The sequence below is a fragment of the Microcebus murinus genome, chromosome 5, assembly GCF_040939455.1.
Source record: "Microcebus murinus isolate Inina chromosome 5, M.murinus_Inina_mat1.0, whole genome shotgun sequence".
Taxonomy (NCBI): Eukaryota; Metazoa; Chordata; class Mammalia; order Primates; family Cheirogaleidae; genus Microcebus; species Microcebus murinus.
The window spans coordinates 50,298,447-50,322,012 of NC_134108.1; the positions used below are offsets into that span (position 1 = coordinate 50,298,447).

Here is a 23,566-nt window from a genome sequence, read left to right on the forward strand (position 1 = left end):
GTTTGTTTTTATTTTTTGAGACAGTCTCGCTTTGTTGCCCCGGTAGAGTGCAGTAGCATCATCATTGTAGCTCACTGCAATGGGCTCAAGCACCACTCCTGGGCTCAAGCAATCCTCCTGCCTAAGCTCCTGGGTAGTGGGGACTACAGGCATGCACCATCATGACGCCTGGCTAATTTTTCTGTTTTGGGTAGAGACAGGGTCTTTCTCTTGCTCAGGCTGGTCTTCAACTCCTGAACTCAAGCGATCCTCCCGCCTTGGCCTCCTAGAATGCAGTGATTACAGGCGTGAGCCACCATGCCCGGCCCATGTTGATGTTAAACCAGCATTAAGAGGGGCTTATCTTATAGTTTTAAAATAAAGAATTTAGTATTTGAACTTTGTGATAAAGTGATCCCTTATATATATTATTAAGTGACAGAGTGAATAATTAAAATGAGTCTCATATTCTTGAGAAGATAAAGCTGAAGAGAATGTAGAGTACGTGAGTTCAAAGGGGAAGAATTTAGCAACAGGTTCACCTAGAGAGCCCTACGGATGCTGGGGCCTACACAAGGGGCCTGCGTGAGGGGATGAATGGGACTGAATCACAGCATGGCTTCTGGAGGCAGAAGTGCCCTTTTATAATTATCCACCCAGAGGGGATTTTTTTTCTAATTTGCACAAAGGAGTCTGAGATGCTGTCCTGTCCACCAGGTTTAGGCTGTCACCAGCTCTGATCAGTTGGTGGTGACTGCCTGAATCCCTGTGTGGTGTAATGTCTGTGGGCAGTGGTGGGGAGTAGGCAGAGGCATGTGTTTGTTGACTCTTGTGTTTTGAACTTAATGGTTTAGAATGTAGCTGTGAACATGTCAGTTATTTTGCAGTGTTTGAGAATACAGACTCAAGAATCAGACTGAGTAGAATTTCCAGCTTTTCAGTTTTCAGTTTTGTGACTTTGGACAACCTCTTAATTTTTCTAAACCTCTGTTCCTTATTCATAAAGTGGAGATAATGATAGTTCTTGCCTCAGAATCCTTGCAAGAATTAAATGAGCAAATATGTTTAAAGTATAGGATAGACATAGTGTTTGGAATGTAACTAGCACTCAGTCAATGTTAGCTTTCACTATAGTGATTGCTGTTTATTGTAGTACATGAATGTCCCTTAGTGTGTTGTACCCTAGTGTCCACCTATTCAGCCTCTTTTCCATTGAATTCTATTTGCATCCCGCCTTTCTCCTGCATTATTGCAATAGCTTCTTATGCTGTTTTTCCATTCCCAATGGAGAAAAATCCTATTAGATAGTCCTAAATTTCTGAATAAGGTAGGTATAATATAAAGCTGTCTGTTGAAATTAAGGGGGGACTAGAGAACAAAAAATATTTGGAACATCCCTTGTGGAGCAATTAGTAGGGCATCTGCAAGGATTGTTTCATGGTACTGAGATCAGAAAACATAAATTTGAATTGGGTCCCTTTTATAAATTTTGGATTTTCTGTAATAATGTTCTATAGCCATAACTGGGAGTAGAGAAAGGAGATAGAGGCTGTCTAGGTTGGAAATGTGTGTAACTATGTGGAAGGTAAAGACGATACTAGGGCAGTGAGATGAAAATGGCTGACCACGAGTTCTAGGATCTGAGATCAGGTAGGTGAACCTGGATTGGAGATAGCAGGCTGAGACCACAGGGAGCAGTAAAGACAAAATGAGGATGAAGAATAAGTTCCCTGAAGAAGGGAGAATGGATAAATAAATTGGGTTATATTCATACATAGAAAACAATGAAAAGGAATGAATGAACTTGAACTAATGCTAAGCAAGAGTAGCAAGTTGCAGAGAAAGGCCATTTATGTAAGGTTTTTAAAAAACATGTAAAACAATTCCATTTATTTCCAGACTTTACTTGAAGCCACTGTAATCAGTATTTTAGGCAAAATTCTCACCGGTTTGTTTCTCTTAGCTCCCAATTCATGATAAATTAGAGAAAATTTTTAAAGTTATTCTGGTAAGTACTCTAAATGACTGATTAATAAAGTTGGAAGAGACACAGAACTACTAAATTTGACATAAAAGATGATAAAAAGGCATGTAATTTAGGTAAAATTAATGCAGGATTAAGGCAGCATTTGATAACTGATGTTCATAATTATGACCTTGTGCCATCAAAAGTCAATTTAAATTTTATTTGGTATATTGTTTTTATAAAAAAGAGTATGTGATTATTTTAAGATTTTCATGAAAATGGTATGACTTTTAAAAAAATCTTTTGGAAACTAAGTAAAGTTTATATATTTAGAAATTCTCTTATGTGAAATACTTAGTGCTTGTTTGAATAAAGAATTACTGTAGGACTGGCGCGGTGGCTCACGCCTGTAATCCTAGCACTCTGGGAGGCTGAGGCACTCAGGAGTTTGAGGTTGCTGTGAGCTAGGCTGACGCCACAGCACTCACTCTAGCCTGAGCAACAAAGCGAGACTCTGTCTCAAAAAAAAAAAAAAAAGAATTACTGTAGTGAGAAACAAGATGATAGCTTGAGAGATAAATGACAACACATCTAGCACTCTGGGAGGCCGAGGCGGGCAGACTGCTAGAGGTCAGGAGTTCGAAACCCAGCCTGAGCAAGAACGAGACCCCGTCTCTACTATAAATAGAAAGAAATTAATTGGCCAAGTAATATATACAGAAAAAAAATTAGCTGGGCATGGTGGTGCATGCCTGTAGTCCTAGCTACTCGGGAGGCTGAGGCAGTAGGATCGCTTGAGCCCAGGAGTTTGAGGTTGCAGTGAGCTAGGCTGACGCCATGGCACTCACTCTAGTCTGGGCAACAAAGTGAGACTCTGTCTCAAAAAAAAGTGACAACATATAATTGTTGCTTGAGTTATATTAATATGCTTTATGGTGTTTTTTTTGACAGATTGTTTAACGAACAACAGTGAAGAACTATCAAACAGCACTGTAAATTTCCTCAGTCTATTTAATCACACCTTGACCTGCTTTGAGCATAACCTTCAGGTATTTTATGTGTGATATTTCAAATTAAACTGCTGCCTTGTACAAATGAATAATATGTAGTTCCAAGTTTTTATTGCATTAATTGTTGATATTTATCTATACCCATGATGTAGAGGAGTTAGTAGACCTGGATTTCTGCTCATAAGTTCTTGTACTTACAAATCATTAAAAATTTCAGTTTTCTCATTAATAAAGTATTAAAATATCTACCCTGCCTATCTTCAAGTATTTTGTAGTGAGGATCTGGTGAGTGTGAAAACATTAACTGAGGTGTGTGATTATTTAATTAAAATACAACATTGTTCAATCTGACAGTAGTTTACCTTGACTTTGTTTATGTAATAATAAGGTATTTTGCTATGTAGTGTGATTCTGTCTACAGGAAGCCTATTCTTTGCCTCAATATTTGCATAACTATATCTTATCTACTCTGAAAGGCACTTTTTTAGTAAGGTAACTGCATATTGAATTATTAATATGATATAAAAGGTAGCTTTTAAGAATATTAGTGTGTAGATTTTTGTTGTCTCCATCTCTGACTCTTGAATTTTGGTATTGGAACTTGCCTGGTGGGAATGAAAAAGAGATTGGAACTCTGGTAAAAATGTAGTGTTGAAACTTAAATAACAAGTAAGCAATCCTCACAAGGAGATGTAAGCATGTTTATGATATAAGCATATATGATTTCCTCTTTAATAAATGTGATAACACAGAATTATGAATTTCCCTGAGCATAATAGAAATTAGGTGAACATTTCTCAGAATGTGTTCTGCAGAATGTGTTAATAGATGGCCCATCAAAAAAAGGTTTAGGTCCGGGCATGGTGGCTCACGCCTGTAAACCTAGCACTCTGGGAGGCCGAGGCGGGAGGATCGCTCAAGGTCAGGAGTTCGAAACCAGCCTGAGCAAGAGTGAGACCCTATCTCTACTAAAAATAGAAAGAAATTAATTGGCCAACTAAAAATATGTATATAAAATTAGGTGGGCAAAGTAGCTCATGCCTATAGTCCCAGCTACTCAGGAGACTGAGGCAGAAGGATTGCCCAGGAGTTTGAGGTTGCTGTAAGCTAGGCTGATGCCATGGCACTCTAGCCCAGGCAACAGAGTGAGACTCTGTCTCAAAAAAACCCACAATAAATAAATAAATAAATGCATTTTAAAAAGGGTTTAGTATTCTATTAAGGTTGGGAAATGCTTTACTACCTTGAGAACCTGTAGTGGACTAATGCATGTTATAAAATTCCAATGGTAGTTTTTGTATACAGTAGTCACCCCTTATCCACAGTTTTACTTTCTACAGTTTCAGTTACCCATGGTCAACTGCAGTTAGAAAATATTATGTGGAAAATTCTGGAAATAAACAATTCATAAGTTTTATATTGAGCACCATAGACATAGTTTTTTCATATAACTTGGAGTACTTGTATGAGTTTGTTTGGTGGATTCCTAGAAGTGTAATTGCTATATTGTCAACTAGAGAAAATTATCTCTGAAACATTGAGTTTAATTGGGAATGACGAATGCAGATTATAATTTGGAATGCACTGGCTAGCTACCAGTGCATCTGGTAAAGGAAGGGTAAAGGAAAGTTTTATTAGCAAAAAGGGAGAGGTTCACTTAAGCTGCTTAGAAGCCGAGTTCATTGGTTACAGAAGCTCAAAGCCAGAGTTGTGGATTCGTTGGTGGAGATTCTGTTACTGGGCAAGTGCTCTTTCAAGCGCATCATATCTGAATTACTGCAATCCTAAGGAATGTCAGTGATAAACCCTGTCAAAGCAGGAGATTTGAAGGAGGACATGAAAGGGTTTCTCTTGGGAGGGTTTTAGAAAGTCCTTAGAAACTGTTCCTGTCTTAGACATGTAAGCATGAACCTCTTCTGTGCCTTCCTCACCCTACTTTTTCCAGGTCTGAAAAAAGTTATCCTGGTATTTGCAACATTCACATTATCAAAAGATATGTGCATTTATAATTTAAATAAAAATGGCTTAATTATCCCCCATCAAAATGATGTGCTCAATTTTGACTTTAGGTAAATGCATAATTGTTCTGTGAAAAACAGGTAATGGGCTATTTCTTGTAGCAGACTAAAGGGAGACTTAGTTTTTCTGATAGATGGTGAGGATAACATTATAGAGGCTACCTCAGCTTAAGTACTCTCATTTTCTTCTTTTCTCTTTTATTTCAATGTTCAGTTACTGTCCTTTCTCCATGCTACAAAGTAAAGAATAAAGGAAATAGAAAGCAAAGGTCAGAACTGACAGTTCAGCAAACTTGTTCTTGAAAAGACAAGTGTCAGACTAGAAGTAGAAAAAAATTGACATTTTTCTAGTATAATATTTTATATGTTATCTCCACTATCCTCATTTTAGGTTACATAGTTCTTTGATATTTGCCCCTTTTTGTTGACTAGAAAGGCTGGATTATGCACCTTGTGATTAGAGAATTGAGTGGGGATGTACTTTTGGGGCTGTAGTTTTCCTTTCCCATTAAAAAAGTCTAGTTTCAGGCCGGGCGTGGTGGCTCATGCCTGTAATCCTAGCACTCTGGGAGGCCGAGGCGGGAGGATCACTCAAGGTCAGGAGTTCGAAACCAGCCTGAGCAAGAGTGAGACCCCGTCTGTACTAAAAATATATAGAAAAAAATTAGCCGGGCATGGTGGTACATGTCTGTAGTCCTAGCTACTAGGGAGACTGAGGCAGAAGGATTGCTTAAGCCCAGGAATTTGAGGTTGCCGTGTGCTAGGCTGACACTACAACACTCTAGTCCGGTCAGCAGAGCGAGACTCTGTCTCAATAAAAAACCAAAAATCAAGTCTAGTCTCAATAAGGCAAACTATGGTGTTGAAGTGAGACTAGGCAGGAACATATTTTATTCCGTGAGAGTGGTATAGATAAGTACAAATATGTAATGACTGGGTAGTTTAAGAAATTTTGTATTTTAGTTACCAATAATTTGGCATATGAGCTAGTGTCATCCTGCAACATTGGCTAGTGCAGTGGTTTTCAAAATCTAGGGGTCCTAGAAAGTGCCAAATATTTTGCTGTGCACTTCACAGATGCCAGGTTTCTAATCCTTTGGTATACCCCTACCTGTAATACTGGTAGAGAGTAGACCTATTTTATAGATGGTAAAAGTGAGACTCAGAGGGATTTAGTAACCTATCCAACATCACAGCTCAGCACTTCAACACACTATATTGTTTCCTGTCCTCTAGGAGGGGGAATAGCTTACATTAAAGAGAGATATTGTGTGTAATGTTTATTGTATGTATTACATGTGCCTTTATCATTTTAGGGGAGTGCACACAGTCTTCTACAGGCAAAAAATTATTCAGAAGTATGCAAAAACTGTCGTGAAGCATACAAATCCCTGAGTAGTCTATATAATGAAATGCAAAAAATGAATGAACTTGAGAAGAAGGCTGAACCTGGAACACATTTATGCATTGATGTGGAAGATGCAGTAAGTACTTTGTTTCTGTTATGACATATTTCTCAGTGTTGTTGAATATATCTTCAGTATTATTATCCTTTTTGGAAGTATGTTGGAACTGCATATTCTGTCTTCAACCAGAAATAAATAGTTATAAAATAGTAAAGTTTTAGCATATCCTGGTCTGTCAGACAAAAATGGAAATCAATCAGGCACTTCATAAGTGGTTTGATAATTGGGTACTTTTTTTTTTAAATTTGAAAATGGGTACCATTTTCAGAGGTGCAGGCATTGTTATGTTTCGGTTTCTTGTGTACTTGTTGCTGATTTAAGAAGTTTCTCGGTTTTACTACAGTGTGTTTCAGAGGCCATTCCTCAATCACTTCCTATTCCATTGCTTTATTTCTTTTCTTTTCTTTTCTTTCTTTTTTTTTTTTTTTGTGACAGAGTCTCACTTTGTTGCCCAGGCTAGAGTGAGTGCCGTGGCATCAGCCTAGCTCATAGCAACCTCAAAACTCCTGAGCTCAAGCAATCCTGCTGCCTCAGCCTCCCGAGTAGCTGGGACTACAGGCATGTGCCACCATGCCCAGCTAATTTTTTCTATATATATTACTTGGCCAATTAATTTCTTTCTTTCTTTTTTTTTTTTTGATGTTGGACATCTTTTCATGTATTTTTTTCTTTTTTTTTTTGAGACAGAGTCTCACTCTGTTGCCCAGGCCAGAGTGAGTGCCGTGGCATCAGCCTAGCTCACAGCAACCTCAAACTCCTGGGCTCAAGCCATCCTGCTGTCTCAGCCTCCCATATATTAGTTGGCCAATTAATTTCTTTCTATTTATAATAGAGACGGGGTCTCGCTCTTGCTCAGGCTGCTTTTGAACTCCTGATCTTGACAGTCTGCCCGCCTCGGCCTCCCAGAGTGCTAGGATTACAGGCGTGAGCCACTGCGCCCAGCCCATTGCTTTATTTCTTTACCTCTGTTACCATCTGAAAATATTTATTCATTTATAGTCTTTCTCCCCTCTCTTCCTCCCCTCACATAAGCCACATGAGGACAGAGACCTAGGATTTTTTGTTTACCATTCAGTACTTAAGACAGTTACTGGTATATAATGGCCTTAGATGTATTTATTGATTGAATACATGGCCAACAAAAACTACTTTTCTCCATTGTATAGCCTGCCTTTACATGGGGCACCACTAGATGGCGATCATGTCTTCTTAGGAAATATGATGCCTGGGTATTGTGTTTGTTAGAAGTAACAGACATTATTGGCTCAAAGTAGAGAACTTGAGGTCAAAATTGGTAAGCTTAATGGTTGAGAATAATGAGTGTGAATTATTACAGCAGCTCAGTGGACTAATAATATTCAGGATGGTAAAAAGCACTTAAAATGTATGAACCACGAGGATTTTTGTTTGTTTTTATTGCTCCATTCCTATTGCCTAGAACAGTACCTGGTTTCTGGTAGGCTCTCAATACATAATAAATACTCTTTAATGAAGAATACAGGGTCTAGCTGTATTTCTATTGATACAAGTTCTCTGTTTGAAAGCTACGAATGGTTGACATTCTAGAATTGGTCAGTACTATGAATTTAGAATGTGAAATTTCTATGTGGATATATTAATACATTTATATAATGACTAATTGTGAACCAGCTTATTTCTGTGGCAGAAGAGATTGTCTTGAAGTATCAAATAAATTTTTAGGTGTGTGTATTTAGTCTAAATTTTAGGTGTCTGTTTAGATATTGATAAAATAATTATAAGAAATTGAATTAAATATAAAATAGAATAATACTATTTGTTCTTGTTCCAGATGAACATTACTAGAAAACTGTGGAGTCGAACTTTCAACTGTTCGGTCCCTTGCAGTGATACAGTACCCGTAATTGCTGTTTCTGTGTTCATTCTCTTTCTGCCTATTGTCTTCTACCTTAGTAGCTTTCTTCACTCGGAACAAAAGAAACGCAAACTCATTCTACGTAAGTTTCCCTTTATAGTTATTTATTTATTTAGATAAAAGCCTATATTTTTAAAATTTAAGACTGTTTTAGAAATGACATAAACTCTGAGAACTCAAAATATAGTAGTATAAAATAGCTCTCTGCTTTCAGTTTTGCAGTTACACTTACTAACGAAAAAGATGTGCTAGAATTTTATAAGTACAGATAATCAAAAATCAAAAGATAGTGTCTTTCAGATGATTGAATTGAGAAAGCTAGATTACTCCAGCAATAAGTTTAACAACAACAGAGAAATAGCAACAGAGGCTTTGCACTCCTGGCATGGCAATAGTGGGGAACTATAAACAGCTCATAGGCCCATTGGAGTCATGGTAGAACCACCTAAAAGCGTGGCAGGAAGTTTCTTGTTTATTATCAGATGAAAGCATGGGCTTTCTCTACTATTCCTTAGTAATTTCAGTTTTTAAAAAAGAATATTTTGGGGGAAAAAATTAATCCTTTTTTCTCTCAAATATTATTGTAGTCTAGGAATCTATGATATAAAAAGTCTTTCCCCTGTAAATTTCTTTCTAGCCCTTCTTCATCTAAGTTCACTTCTAATATATCTAACTTTTTAAAAAAGGTTACCTGTAGATCAGCTTGAACTGAATTTGTAATGTCTCCTCACCTTAAAATGCCAGCTCCTAGAGGGGAGAGTCTTTGTCGTGGGTGTGTTTAGTAAAGCTTTTTGAAGGTTGCCAGCGTTCTGTCAATATGTAAAAGCTCAGTCCTTAAAAGCATTTATTTAGAACAACAGCAAAATATTGTAGGGATCCCACTATTGAGAAACTTTATTTTTCAGGGCTTGGTGTACTTTTAAAGTCTAGCATCTTATTTGCCTTGCAAATCTATTTAACTTTGTGGAAGATACTTGCTGCTACTGATCAGGGTTTTTTGTTTGTTTATTTTTGCAGTAAAAGTCACCTCCAGTGTCACTATCTGCTGTGCAAGTCATAAACTGTGGAGTCATTTCTTTCTTTCTTTCTTTTTATTTTTTTTTTTTTGAGACAGGGTCTCACTCTGTTTCCTGGGCTAGAGTGCCATGATATCAGCCTAGTTCACAGCAACCTCCAACTCCTGGGCTCAAGCAATCCTACTGCTTCAGCCTCCCGAGTAGCTGGGACTACAGGCATGTGCCACCATGCCTGGCTAATTTTTTCTCTATATTTTTTTAGTTGGCTAATTAATTTCTTTCTATTTTTTAGTAGAGACGGGGTCTCACTCTTGCTCAGGCTGGTTTTTCGAATTCTCTTACTCAGGCTGGTCTCGAGCTCCTGAGCTCAAACGATCCGCCCGTCTCGGCCTCTCAGAGTGCTAGGATTACAGGCATGAGCCACTGCTCCCAGTCTTGTAGTCATTTTTTAATTCTTCTTTTTCTTTTTCTTTTTCTAGTCCCACATTCCCCTCCCCACTTTCAACTTGTTAGCAAGTATGCTGACAGCCCTACTTCTACCTCTTTCATTGTTTTTCTCTCTACCTCCACTGGCATAGCGTAGGCCACCATCACCTCTTATCTGTACTAATGCAGGAGCCCCTTAACTGGTTCCCTGCTTCCACTCCTTCTTCTACTAAAATTCATACTCCATATAGTAGCTACTGTAATTTTTTAAACACAAATAACTTTACCATGTTTCTCTCCCATTTGAAACCCTTCATGGGTTGCTGTTGTACCTAGAATAAATCCAAACTTACTTCCAGGGTCTGCTCTCTGGCCCAGGTCCACCTTTCTAAACTTACTGCATCTACTTTCTTCTTTGTACATGGTGCGCTGGGCAGGCTGGCTCCTTTCCCTTCCTCCCAAATGCCAAGCTCATTCACACTGACCCTTGCCAAGGCCCTTCCCACTTTCCTAACCTGGCTCCTTGCCACACAGGTCTTAGCTCAAAGGTTACTTGCACAAAGAGACCTTTTATGATCTCCCAATCTAAGAATACACCTTTCCTTGCATTCTTCTGCAAGGAAAGAATACATCTTATTTCTTTAATGGCACTTAATCACTTAAACTAACTTAAGTTAAATAATTTAAATTAACTTTTTCATTTATTTTCTGCCTTATTTGTTTGTCTTCCCTGACTGGACTATAAGCTCCATGAGAGCAAGAATTTTGTTTATCACCGTAACATCAACATCTGGAAAGTGCCCGGCCTATTGTAGGTGCTCAAAGATATTTCTTGAATAAAAGAACATTATACATAATGTTAGCATTTCCCAGAGTATGTTCCTCAAAATACTAATCCTATGAAATTGTCTGTGAAGAAAAATTTGTGGAATATTAAGATTGGGAAATGCTTCATACCATGTCCTTTTCCTGAGCTTTGTTAAGGTACACAAATATAAGTTAAAAGCTCTGAGATTGCAAGTCCCGAAACTTGACAGTAGAACCTTTGCATAATACCTATTAATGTTTTACAGAAACATTGTTTACAAAACTCATTTAAAGGAAATGATAGTACTGTATAAGCAAACAGTTCTTGTGCAGGTACTTCATGGACATTTTCGTTTACTTTTCTTTATGCTACCATTCATCAAGCAGTTATTGAATGCCTGCCAAGTGCTAGTACTGTGGTAGGGATTAGGAATTTAAATAAGGAACAAGGTATAATCCATGCCCTCAAAGAACACACTGACCATGATCTAATTATTACAACCCATGTAGTAGAGGTATGTAGAGTATGGTTGGGCCACAGAGAAGGGTAAGACTAACTCTGCATTGGGGGTGTTGGAAGTCACCATTAGATGATACCTAGAGTAGAATTGTAAAGAATATAGGGATTGGCCGGGCGCAGTGGCTCACGCCTGTAATCCTAACACTCTGGGAGGCTGAGGCAGGCAGATTGCTTCAGGTCAGGAGTTCAAAACCAGCCAGAGGAAGAGCGTCTCTGCTATAAATAGAAAGAAATTAATTGGCCAACTAATATATACATAAAAAATTAGCCAGGCGTGGTGGCGCATGCCTGTAGTCCCAGCTACTTGGGAGGCTGAGGCAGTAGGATTGCTTGGGCCCAGGAGTTTGAGGTTGCTGTGAGCTAGGCTGATGCCACGGCACTCACTCTAGCCTGGGCAACAAAGCGAGACGCTGTCTCAAAAAAAAAAAAAAAAAAAGAATGTAGGGATTTATCAGGTAGAGAATAAAAAGGTAAGGAAGTTGTAGGTGTGTGTACTCATTGGTATTGCTACCCAGTCTGTTTATTAAGTAATTTGATAATTAGTAAAAAGCTAGATTGCATCTAGTAATTTTTTTTATCATATTTTTAAAAATTTTTTTGAGCCAGAGTCTCGCTTTGTTGCCCAGGCTAAAGTGAGTGCCGAGGCGTCAGCCTAGCTCACAGCAACCTCAAACTCCTGGGCTCAAGCAATCCTCCTGCCTCAGCCTCCCGAATAGCTGGGACTACAGGTATGCGCCACCATGCCCGGCTAATTTTTTTCTATATATATTAGTTGACCAATTAATTTCTTTCTATTTTTAGTAGAGACAGGGTCTCGCTCTTGCTCAGGCTGGTTTCGAACCCCTGACCTCGAGCAATCTGCCTGCCTTGGCCTCCCAGAGTGCTAGGATTACAGGCATGAGCCACCTTGCCTGGCCAGCATCTAGTAATTTTTAACAAAGCAATTAAAAAACCCCCCAAAACTATTGATTTAGTTTGCATCCCAAATCTGCTGAAAGCTTAAGAAGTAAACTTAGTTTGGGCCATTTTTTTTTTCTTTTTAGTTTAAGCTTACCCTTTAGTTTAGGCTGAAGCAATACACTGGTCCAGGAAGTTATGTTGTCATTTTGCACTTATAGTTGGGGTCAGGGGAGACCCTGATAGAAACCAGAGCAGTGGTTCTCATCTTTGGCTACATATCAGAATTATTTTGTAGGGCCTTAAAAAAATATATAGGTGCCTGGGTGCCATTGCAGACCTTACAGATCATAACTAGGAATCTCCCTATTTCATACAGTAGGGAGATTCCTAGTTAGCCAGTGTAAGACTCTCTCACTATGGCACAGTTGGTTTGCATTTGTAGAACACAAGAAACATTCATGTTTAAGTATAAAATATGTTGCCAAGCCAAATAGCCATGATTTGTTTGAACCCTAATGACTCAGTCCTGTAAGCATCAAATCAAAATTGATTGTAACGTATTTTGTTAGCCGCCATATGTTTGTGTGTATGTGTGATATAAAATTCATTTTTCTTTAAAAGTCATTTAAATTTTTTTTTTTTTACATTATAGACTTCTTTCACAGAATTTTTTTTTCATCTGAATCTAGAAGCTGTTTTATTTCTTTTCTTCCAATATATATATTTTTCCTAGTCTTCTTCTCACCTTATTGCACTGGCTAAATTGGTGGCATGATGTTGAATAAGACCTGGTATCCTTGTCTTGTTGCAGATCTTAAGGGGAACCACTCAGTCTTTCACAGTTAAGCATAAGGGTTACTGTACAATCTTTGTAGACACCCTTTATCAGATTGGGAACATTTCCACTGAATTCTATCAAGAGAAATTTAGATTTGGATTTCTAACTTAGACTTTTAATTGTACAGTTTTGTTATTGTTCTTTATAACACTTTCATTTTCTAAGTAGATTAATTTTACCTACATTACATACTTAAGATTGTGATGTTAAGAAGGTATAAATGATGTCATTTTATTTGCTGCTTCTAACAAAGTCATGTGCAGTTTCTAACAAAGTTATGTTTTTTTGAGGTAGTAAAAATACACTTAGGTTTAATTCTAAGAAGATTGGATCTATTCAGATTCAAAGAGAACTAATAGACAAACATTATAGTTTACATTAAGATAATAATAATCATGTTTAGAGAATTAAATTTAAGTTAAAATATAATCCTTTTGATTTATCTAGCCAAACGTCTCAAGTCCAGTACCAGTTTTGCAAACATTCAAGAAAATTCAAACTGAAACCTACAAAATGGAGGACTGACACTGTACCACATGAATGAATGGTAGAAGACACAACTTGGTCAGAAAGAAGATAAACTGTGATTCGACAAGTCAAGTTCTTAAGAAAGGCGAGGACTTCAGATTTATTTTTAGATAAAAATGTTCAATTTTTCTTTCCTTTTCGACTCCCTTTTTAAGAATTTGGGTATTTTTAATTTCTGTTCATAACAATGTTGTCTATTTTAAAGTGTATTTGTTACAATAACAGAAGATGCAAGAACAATCTTTGTTCTATAGGCATATTATTACTATTTGAGACTTCTGGTATCTCCTTAATAACATAAGTATCTCAAGTAGAAAAGGTTTTGAAAATTAACATTTAAAAAATAATGAGTTAACGGCAAACACTTTGAAAAAGAAATATACTTGCCAAAAGGTAGCAGGTCCAAAGTTTAATTTAAATTACTCCTCATTGCAGTATTATTGTTACATATATATTTAATATGTCATACATTACAATAATATATAATTCAATTTCTTGTTTCCTTAAAGTCATTTTTGAAACCACTAATTACAAACCTTCCTAACAATTTTTAGAAGTGGTAAGCCACATTACATTTATCTTTTTAAAAAAATTTATGGTAACTGGTTTCTTACTTGACTTTTATAAATAGTATTTTGCATCTTATTTTTGCCTTTATTTCCTAAGTAATTTGAAATCACTGGATTGCTTTGTTATATTCAGGGCAAGATGGATTCTTTTTATACCAGGGTTTTGCATTGTGAATTACATTAAGTTATTTGGCAATTTATAATTTATTACTACTTTAAATCAACTGTAGCATTATCACACTGTATTTAAATTGTGATTTTTTTTAAATGAAGTTTTTCTCTTGGGATACATAGGGATTTGGGGGAGAGAAAACAGGCATAAAAAAGCTTAAGGTTCAGAAAATAGGCAGGAACCTGAGGGGATACTCACTATAAGGCTGTAGAGTTGTTCACATTGGGGGCATGAATCAGAATGCTAGTCTCATACAGAAAGCAGTTAGATTAAGATGATTCTTATTTTTTTCTAAATTATTTAAACCGGATAAAAGTGATAAGATTGAAATGAAATCACATATTTCACTGTCACAAAACAAATTCTATTTTGGAATGTTTGTATTAGCCTTTAAAAAAACATTTCACAATTGTTCACAATTTTATTTCTCAGGTTTTTAGAGTTCAGTATTTCACTTATTAATTCCTTCTTGCTTTCTTGGTGGAAATAGGCTTTGTTTTAAATATTAAGAATATAAAGCCTCCTAGATATGGAAACAGAGTTTGGTTAAATAGTAAGAAAATTTGAATCTCTTTGTATACCATAAAATGCTCTATAGAGAGACAAGAAAGTGTTTTTATTATTTTTTTGTGTTTACCATATATGCAGAGTGAAAGAGAAGGCTCATCCTTGGATGTGTAACATATCCAAAAGCTGTTACAGTTTCTCTGGTCTGCTGTGGTCCATTGAAAGTATGCTGGAGTTTGTTCATGCTGCTGATGCATATAGCACTGTATTGATTTGAAACATATGTTTGACAGCCTTTGAAAGCAGTCTTCATTAATGCAGATAAAACCAGTTTACATGTGCAAAGTTAGAAAATTACATGTTCGATTCTGTAAGTAGTGACTTTTTGAGCACCTTTCAATATTATGTATTTGTAAAAACCATTGTTTTTGAATATAAGGCTAATAAGCACTTTAAAAAAGAAAAGGCCACCTTTACTATTTTTCTGGTTAGGTCCTTGCTCTTTAGAAGTAGCATCAGCAATAGATTTCAAAAGTAAGTATTAAGTGCTACACTAAAGTGTGTAAATATTTCATTTCGTGGTCATATTGAAAAATTCTTTGCATAGTTCTGAATTCTGAGATACATAGCTTATATGTATGCACACACCTATCTTTAAGTTTCTTTGACACATTAAATAAATGAAATAATTTAAGGAAATTACAATGCTGTATTTGAATTTTTAAATACATTTTGAAAACTTCAGTTGTAATTTAACATCGCATTTCAGCTTTCCAGGTATTTAGTTTAAATGCCTACTTTAAAAGTACCATCTATCTCAAATTTTGCTGCAAATAAAAATGTACTTTTGGATAATTTATTTTTTATTGGATTTGAGAGGTAAAAGTAACATAAAATATTTTACTGCGTAGCTCTAAATCAATGAGTAACACCAGAGTTTAGGTGGTAAATGTTACTTCTGTTGGGACTAGTATTGTCTAATGTTTCATGGGTTCTACTTTTTACTGTAGTATACTGCTTATAAAGCAAAATGTTTTCCCAGAACAATATTGTAGTAAGGATTGAATTCCTGACCAAAGACTTGATAGCAAATCAGTAATAGACGTCACCAGCAATGAATTTTGAAAGCAAAAAATACTATTAATCTATGTGTCCAATTAAAATGGAAAAAATTATGTTCTAAATACCTATATTTTCTGAGCTAGAAGAAGCCTTAAGGCCATCTGATCATAGAATCCCAGTGCTGCATGGGTCCCCAGAGAGCACCTAATCTGACCTTCTACCCACTGCATGGATTCCTCTAAAAAGTGTGTCACTTCTTTCCCTGTCTTCTTACTAAGAAGCAGAACATCTAGAGCTCTTTATTTATAACAGCCATTCTTTGATAGTCAACTCTAAAATTCAGACTTGAGATGCTAATCAAATGTTTTTTCCACTCTACTACGCTGCTTGTTAAATTCTATAAAATGATTAAATTGATTATAGAAAAGGGCTTTTTGACCTATTCTGCAAGTTACAACTCTCAAATTTGCTTGTTCTAAACTATTATATTAACTATCATAAATATTAGTCATACACGTAACATGTTTAATGACCAATAACTTTCTCTTATTTCCTTGGAATTAAAGAGGGCTTTAAAAATAATTTGAGGCCGGGCGTGGTGGCTCACACCTGTAATCCTAACACTTTGGGAGACTGAGGTGGGAGGATCGCTCAAGGTCAGAAGTTCGAAACTAGTCTGAGCAAGTGCGAGATACCGTCTCTACTAAAAATAAAAAGAAATTAATTGGCCAACTAAAAATATATAGAAAAAATTAGCCGGGCATGGTGGCACATGCCTGTAGTCCCAGCTACTCGGGAGGCTGAGGCAGAAGGATTGGTTGAGCCCAGGAGTTTGAGGTTGCTGTGAGCTAGGCTGACGCCACAGCACTCTAGCCTGGGAAACAGAGTGAGACTCTGTCTCAAAAAAAAAAAAAAAAATTTGATCTATACTTCTCAAAGTGTGGAGGTTTTCAGTAATGATTTTTAAAATCTATTTTTCCTATGATAGAGATTTTTTTTAAAAAAATCTATCCCAGTACCCAAATGTAATCAATATATTCAAACCTTTAAAAGGAATAATAGGCCCATTTTAGTTAGATATTGTGGTAACTCCTTCATTGTCCTACTTAAATACTCAAGATTGTATCCAAAGGGTTGGCCCAATAGCATTGCAAGTGAAAAATAATTTACTTGTAATTTCTGGTTAATTGTGTACAACTAGAATGTAAATAGGCAGGATTGAAGATCATTAGCTGCTTGTCCTGTTTTGACCTCTGAAACAGAAAAGTGATTAGGAGAAGGTAGGATAAGACTTCTGTCACTTCATTGTGTATCTTTAGAGGCAGAGCTGCACAACAGAAAGCCCTGCTGCCATTCCTTTTCCAGAGAGGACCAGAGTTATTTCTTCCCTTTTCTCTCTCTCCTATTAGTACCTCATTTTCTACATTCATTTGTAGTGCTATTGCCAGTGTTGTAATACCGTGTTTCCCCGAAAATAAGCCCTACCCATAAAATAAGCCCTAGAAGGATTTCTAAGCATTTGCGCAATATAAGCCCTATCCCCAAAATAAGACCTAGTGATGGGTGTGGCTACGCATCGTGTTTGCACAACCCATGCATTTCGTCACAGAGTGGTAAAGAATACTAGCAGCCCTTCTCATCTGCCCCATGAGAGCTCTATTGCTTGACATGAGAGATTGGGGCCAATGGTTCTAAAGGAAATAGAGTCACAAGAAATTCAGGATGTATTCAGGCGTTGGAGAGTTATGATGATGTTCCAGAAGAAGATGACTTAACTATATTTGAATAAATATACCATACTTATTGTACCATACTTAAAAAAACAACACATCCACTGAAAATAAGCCCTAGGATGTCTTCTTTTTTTTTTTTGAGACAGAGTCTTGCTTTGTTGTCCAGGATAGAGTGAGTGCCGTGGTGTCAGCCTAGCTTACAGCAACCTCAAACTCCTGGGCTCAAGCAATCCTGCTGCCTCAGCCTCCCGAGTAGCTGGGACTACAGGCATGTGCCACCATGCCTGGCTAATTTTTTTTTTCTATATATATTAGTTGGCCAATTAATTTCTTTCTATTTATAGTAGAGACGGGTCTCGCTCTTGCTCAGGCTGGTTTCGAACTCCTGACCTTGAGCAGTCCACCTGCCTCGGCCTCCCAGAGTGCTAGGATTACAGGCGTGAGCCACCACACCCGGCCTAGGGTGTCTTCTTGAGGAAAAATAAATATAAGACCCTGTCTTATTTTCGGGAAAACAAGGTAGGAGCTGAGATACACAAGGCTTGACCTTGGCTTTTTGAAATCCTCTTTATATTTTGGCTGTCTTCCACTAAATAAGGCACAGTGTTTATTGTATAACTCAGGGACTCTTAGGATTCAAAATCCAACACACATATCCATATTCATGTTTTCTCTTATTGCTTTTCTCCTGTGGGGATGGAGAATTAATAACTGTAGCATGGGCAAACAACTAGCATAAGGATAGCATACAAATGGTAGGTGAGCAAGTAGAATCTCCAAATTGAATTTCCACTCTCCCCTCTCATACTTTCATCCTGTGATTGCTGAATGTACATAAGAGGGACCTAGGAGTGGCAATCTATATGGAAAAGGGAAGTCAAGGGTCACTTATCTTGAAGCTTTGTGTGCATAGCAAATTGACATTGTACTATTAGTTTGTGTATTTGCTGGAAAAAGCTTTGGGGAAATGATGGAGATTATGGAAAAGGCTAAAGTTCTGCTTGACCTTGCACTGCTTAGCATACTTTGTCCACCATCCACTCAGGACTTATTCCTTGCTCCAGTCAAATAGGAGGAGCATGAAATGGGTGTTTATCTGCTTCAGCCCCTCCTGGGTTTGTGTCCTCTGCATAAGGAGATTCTTTGTTTACTGTTTTCTTCCTAGTTTTTAACATCACAATAGATGAAATCATAGGAACTAACCCTTGTTAGTTCCTATGTAGTTTGACTGTTGTCACTGAATCTGCATCAATCAAAGATATTCTATGTCTTTGAACACAGGGAGATAGATGCTTGGATGGGCACTGCCATTTTGCTTGTAACCAACCCCACCATGCTGAAAGTGATTTAGAGGATGCAGTCTCTGACCCAGTCTGGCTCTGGAAAACCCTTTTTGGCTTATTGATGGTCTGATTTCAGGAAACATACCCACATCACTCTGGCTCTCAAGTCCAATTACCTGAGCCCAATTATCTGAGCCCTAATAATTTACTTTAGTTTCCATAGTGCCACCATCTTTATTCTTAGCTCTAGTCCAATTAGCCTCACCAACACCAAGATTTCAAGTGACCTGATAGGATTGTGATAAAGTCTAAGTTTTCTAATACTTTTCTTTCTTTCTTTTTTAAATTTTTAAAGTAAATTATTATTAATTTTTTTTCTATTTTTTTAGTAGAGACAGGGTCTTGCTCTTGCTCAGTCAGGTCTCGAACTCCTGACCTCAAGCAATCCTCCTGCCTCAGCCTTCCACAAGTGCTAGGATTACAGGTGTAAGCCACCAAGCCCAGCCAGTTTTCTAATACTTTAAAGAAATTACTCCATTGCCTTCTGGCTTACAGAGTTTTCAATGAGAGTTCTGCTGTAATTCTTTTCTTTTTAATTTTTTTTTTTAATTTATTTTTTTTGAGACAGAGTCTCACTTAGTTGCCCAGGCTAGAGTGAGTGCCCTGGCGTCAGCCTAGCTCACAGAACCTCAAACTCCTGGGCTCAAGCAATCCTCCTGCCTCAGCCTCCCGAGTAGCTGGGACTACAGGCAAGTGCCACCATGCCCAGCTAATTTTTTGTATATATATTTTTAGTTGGTCAATTAATTTCTTTCTATTTTTGGTAGAGACAGGGTCTCGCTCAGGCTGGTTTCAAACTCCTGACCTTGAGTGATCCGCCCGCCTCAGCCTTCCAGAGTGCTAGGATTTAAGGTGTGAACCACGACGCTCTCTTTTATGCACTCTTTTTTTTCTCTTTGTGTTTCAGTTTGGATAATTTCTGTTGACCTACTTCAGGGTCACTGATTCTCTCTTGCACTGTGTTCAGTTTGCTGATAAGCCTACTAAAGGGATTCATCTGTTTATGCATACTATCCACCCATTCCACTAGGCCCTTTACCATAGTTATTCTAAATTTTCTATCTGATAATATAAATGTCTGGTTCTATTGACTACTTTATCTCTTGATAATGGGTAATTTTTTTTTCTTGCTTTTTAAAATATCTTATAATTTTTTTTTTTTTTTTTTTTTTTTTGAGACAGAGTCTCGCTTTGTTGCCCAGGCTAGAGTGAGTGCCGTGGCATCAGCCTAGCTCACAGCAACCTCAAACTCCTGGGCTCGAGTGATCCTTCTGCCTCAGCCTCCCGGGTAGCTGGGACTACAGGCATGCGCCACCATGCCCGGCTAATTTTTATATATATATCAGTTGGCCAATTAATTTCTTTCTATTTATAGTAGAGACGGGGTCTCGCTCTTGCTCAGGCTGGTTTTGAACTCCTGACCTTGAGCAATCTGCCCGCCTCGGCCTCCTAAGAGCTAGGATTACAGGCGTGAGCCACAGCGCCCGGCCTATCTTATAATTTTTGATCGAATGTTAGCCATTGTATGTTAAAGGACAGTAGGAACTAGGTAAATATAGTATTTATACCTGGAGATGGGCACACCTTTCTTTCTATCAGGCCATTCGTATAGGTGGGGAACAAGTAACTCTTATCAGTAGTTGATCTGGATTTGAGTTTGTTGCTATAGTTACTTTCAGTACATCGGAGATTTCAAATTTCTCCAGTGGTAGAATGCTGTTAGTTGGTGCCTGGTGAACAGCCTAGAGTGCCAGAGTTTTTCTTAGTTTTCCTGCGTCATCCTCAGCTCTTAGCAGACTTTGCATACTTGTAGCATCAGTGGGATCTCTCTCTCTTCATGCCTCTCCCCAAACTTCAGCCATAGAGATATGTTGCTTGTTACTTTGTACAAGTCTTATGGTTAGGGGAGGAAATGTTTCTCCTCCTCCAACCCAGTCTCATGCAGGCCCTAGGTGTATGAGCTTGAGGGATAGGTCCCCCTTTCCCCGGTGGCACTCAGACCCTGCTTATATTAATAACTATGGGAGTCTTAGATGAGAGTGAGTTTCCTGCCCCTCTTTCACTGGCAGCAAACCTCTGCTTTGTATCCATGCAGGATCATGGTCACAAGTGGGTTTCCTGCCCTGCTTGAATAGTAGATGATTTTTACTTCAATTCCTTCCCCACTATAGCCAAACTTTTCCTGAGACCAGAGATAGGAAGGTTTAGTATTACTCCCCCATTGGCAGGTAGCTTTCTTCTTCTTCTTCTTCTTCTTTTTTTTTTTTTATATGAAAGAAGGACCTGGTTTTATGTCTTTCCCATAGTGGTAGCTGGTTGTTACCTGCATGCCTGTGTCACCAAAGGGAGGCTCTTTCAATTCTGCTATGTCTCCAGTCTTATGAACACCCAGTGGAGGTCATGGAAAAGAACTGGGAAAAGGGGCCAGACTCTCCTTGTATCTGTGCCTCCCAGGGATTCTAAATGTCTTAATCTATTTGTGTTGCTATAAAGGAATACCTGGACTGGGTAATTTATAAAGAAAAGAGGTTTATTTAGCTCATGGTTCTGCAGGCTATACAAGAAGCATGGCATTAGCATCTGCTTCTGGTGAGAGACTCAGGCTGCTTCCACTCATAGTGGAAGGCAAAGAGGAGCCATCGTGTGCAGAGATCATATGGCAGGACAGGAAGCAAGAGTGAAAGAGAGAGAGAGAGAGAGGAGGGAAGTGTTAGGCTATGTTTAAAAACCAGGTCTCCTGGATACTAATAGAGTGAGAACTCATTCCCCCCAAGGAAGGGTATTAATCTATTCATGAGGAATCTTCCCATATGACCCAAACACCTCCCATTAGGCCCCATGTCCAACACGGGATCAGATTTCAACATGAGATTTGGGGTCGTCAAATACCCAAACTACAGCATTAAGCTGTCATACTAGCCCATACTTTGCCTTTCTGGGGGTTTTTTTTGTTGTTGTTGTTGTTGTTATTTGTTTGTTTGTTTGGCAGGGGGGCTGCTACTCTTACCCCTGTACTCTGCTCAAGGCAAAACAGTTTGTGTGAGCAATGTTTCTTGGCTCTTTATCCTAAGTGGAACTGAAACTCAATGGATTGCTTTTTTTTGTTGTCAATTCTTTAAGTTTTTACTTGATAGAAAATTGCTCTGAAATTTGTTTAATAGGTTGAAGGAGAGAAAACAAGAAACCAGATAATTATAGAAACCATAAAAAAGAACCAGAACCAAAAATACAGTAGCTGAAATTAAGAACTCAATGGAAAGGTTTTATAGCAAATGAGACATAGTTGAAGAGATAATTAAGTATATATTAGAGAGGCCAGGCACAGTAGTAGCTCATGCCTGTAATCCTAGCTTATGCTTTGGGTGGGTGAGGTGGGAGGATTGCTTGAGGCCAGGAGTTTGAGACCAGCCTGAGCAAGGGCAAGACACTGTCTCTACAAAAAATAGAAAAATTAGCCAGGCATGGTGGTGCACCTATAGTCCTAGATACTTGAGAGGCTGAGGCAGGAGGATTGCCTGAGCCCAGGAGTTAGAGATTGCAGTGAGCTGTGGTGACACAACTACACTCTAGTCCAGGAAACAGGCCAAGACTGTGACTCAAAATAATAATAATAATAATAATAATATATTAGCTGAGAATGGTGGCATGTGCCTATAATCCCAGCTACTTGGAAGGCTGAGGCAGGAGGATCACTTGAGCCCAGGAGTTTAAGATCAGCCTGGGCAACATAGCAAGACACTGTCCCTCTGCCTCTTCCCCAAAGAACACATTAAAAGAACAGGAAACATGGGGAGAAAAAAGGTTGGAAATAGAGACAAGAGGGTAAGAGGTGTAGGGGACACAGTGAAAAGATTTCATATAAATGTATTTAGAGTCCCTGAAGCAAAGGAGAGAAAATGGAACAGGAGTAATTTTTAAAAGATAATAGTCAAAGATTTTCCAAAGCTGGTGAAAAACATAAAGTCACATATTAAGAAACTCAAGCAGATATTAAAAGAAACAAACCAACACAACCTAGGTACATGCATGTAAATGTTAGTAAATGATAACCAAAGTGAAATCTTATAAAGCAGCTAGGAAAAAAGGTGACATGACCATCGAAAGAGCAATAATTAGACTTATTGATGGTTTCACAAGAGCAATAATGAGAGTCAGAAGACAAGTGGAATATTTTCAGAGTGCTCACAGAAGGTAACTGGTAATCTAGAATTCTATGCCCAGCAAAAATGTTCTTCAAAATTAAAAGGGAAACAAAGGCATTTCTGGACAAAAAGCCTGAGAATTTATCACAAGCAGACCTGCATTAAAGGCAATACTAAAGACTTCTTCAAAAAAAAAAAAAAGGCCGGGCGCGGTGGCTCAAGCCTGTAATCCTAGCACTCTGGGAGGCCGAGGCGGGCGGATTGCTCGAGGTCAGGAGTTCGAAACCAGCCTGAGCAAGAGCAAGACCCCGTCTCTACTATAAATAGAAAGAAATTAATTGGCCAACTAATATATATATATATATATAAAATTAGCCGGGCATGGTGGCGCATGCCTGTAGTCCCAGCTACTCGGGAGGCTGAGGCAGAAGGATTGCTTGAGCCCAGGAGTTTGAGGTTGCTGTGAGCTAGGCTGACGCCACGGCACTCACTCTAGCCTGTGCAACAAAGTGAGACTCTGTCTCAAAAAAAAAAATAAAATAAAATAAAAAAAATAAAGACTTCTTCACATGGAAATAAAATGAACCCAGATGGAAACTCAGAGGTGCAAGAAGAGAAAATTAATGAAGAGTAAATATGAATAAATGAATATATGAATAAATCTAAATAA

General features: G+C 37.9%; 1 protein-coding gene across 1 annotated transcript in view; it reads left to right on the forward strand.

Annotated features, from left to right (window-relative positions):
- The window catches only part of OSTM1 (osteoclastogenesis associated transmembrane protein 1), a 33,235-nt gene extending 17,920 nt beyond the window's left edge, over positions 1-15,315 (forward strand). Inside the window, exons 3-6 of the mRNA XM_012753257.2 lie at positions 2,897-2,994; positions 6,290-6,457; positions 8,250-8,415; positions 13,288-15,315. Coding sequence (XP_012608711.1) covers positions 2,897-2,994; positions 6,290-6,457; positions 8,250-8,415; positions 13,288-13,343 — 488 coding nt within the window. The 3' untranslated portion in view covers positions 13,344-15,315. The remainder of the gene's footprint in view (positions 1-2,896; positions 2,995-6,289; positions 6,458-8,249; positions 8,416-13,287) is intronic.
- The last annotated feature ends 8,251 nt before the right edge of the window (positions 15,316-23,566 follow it).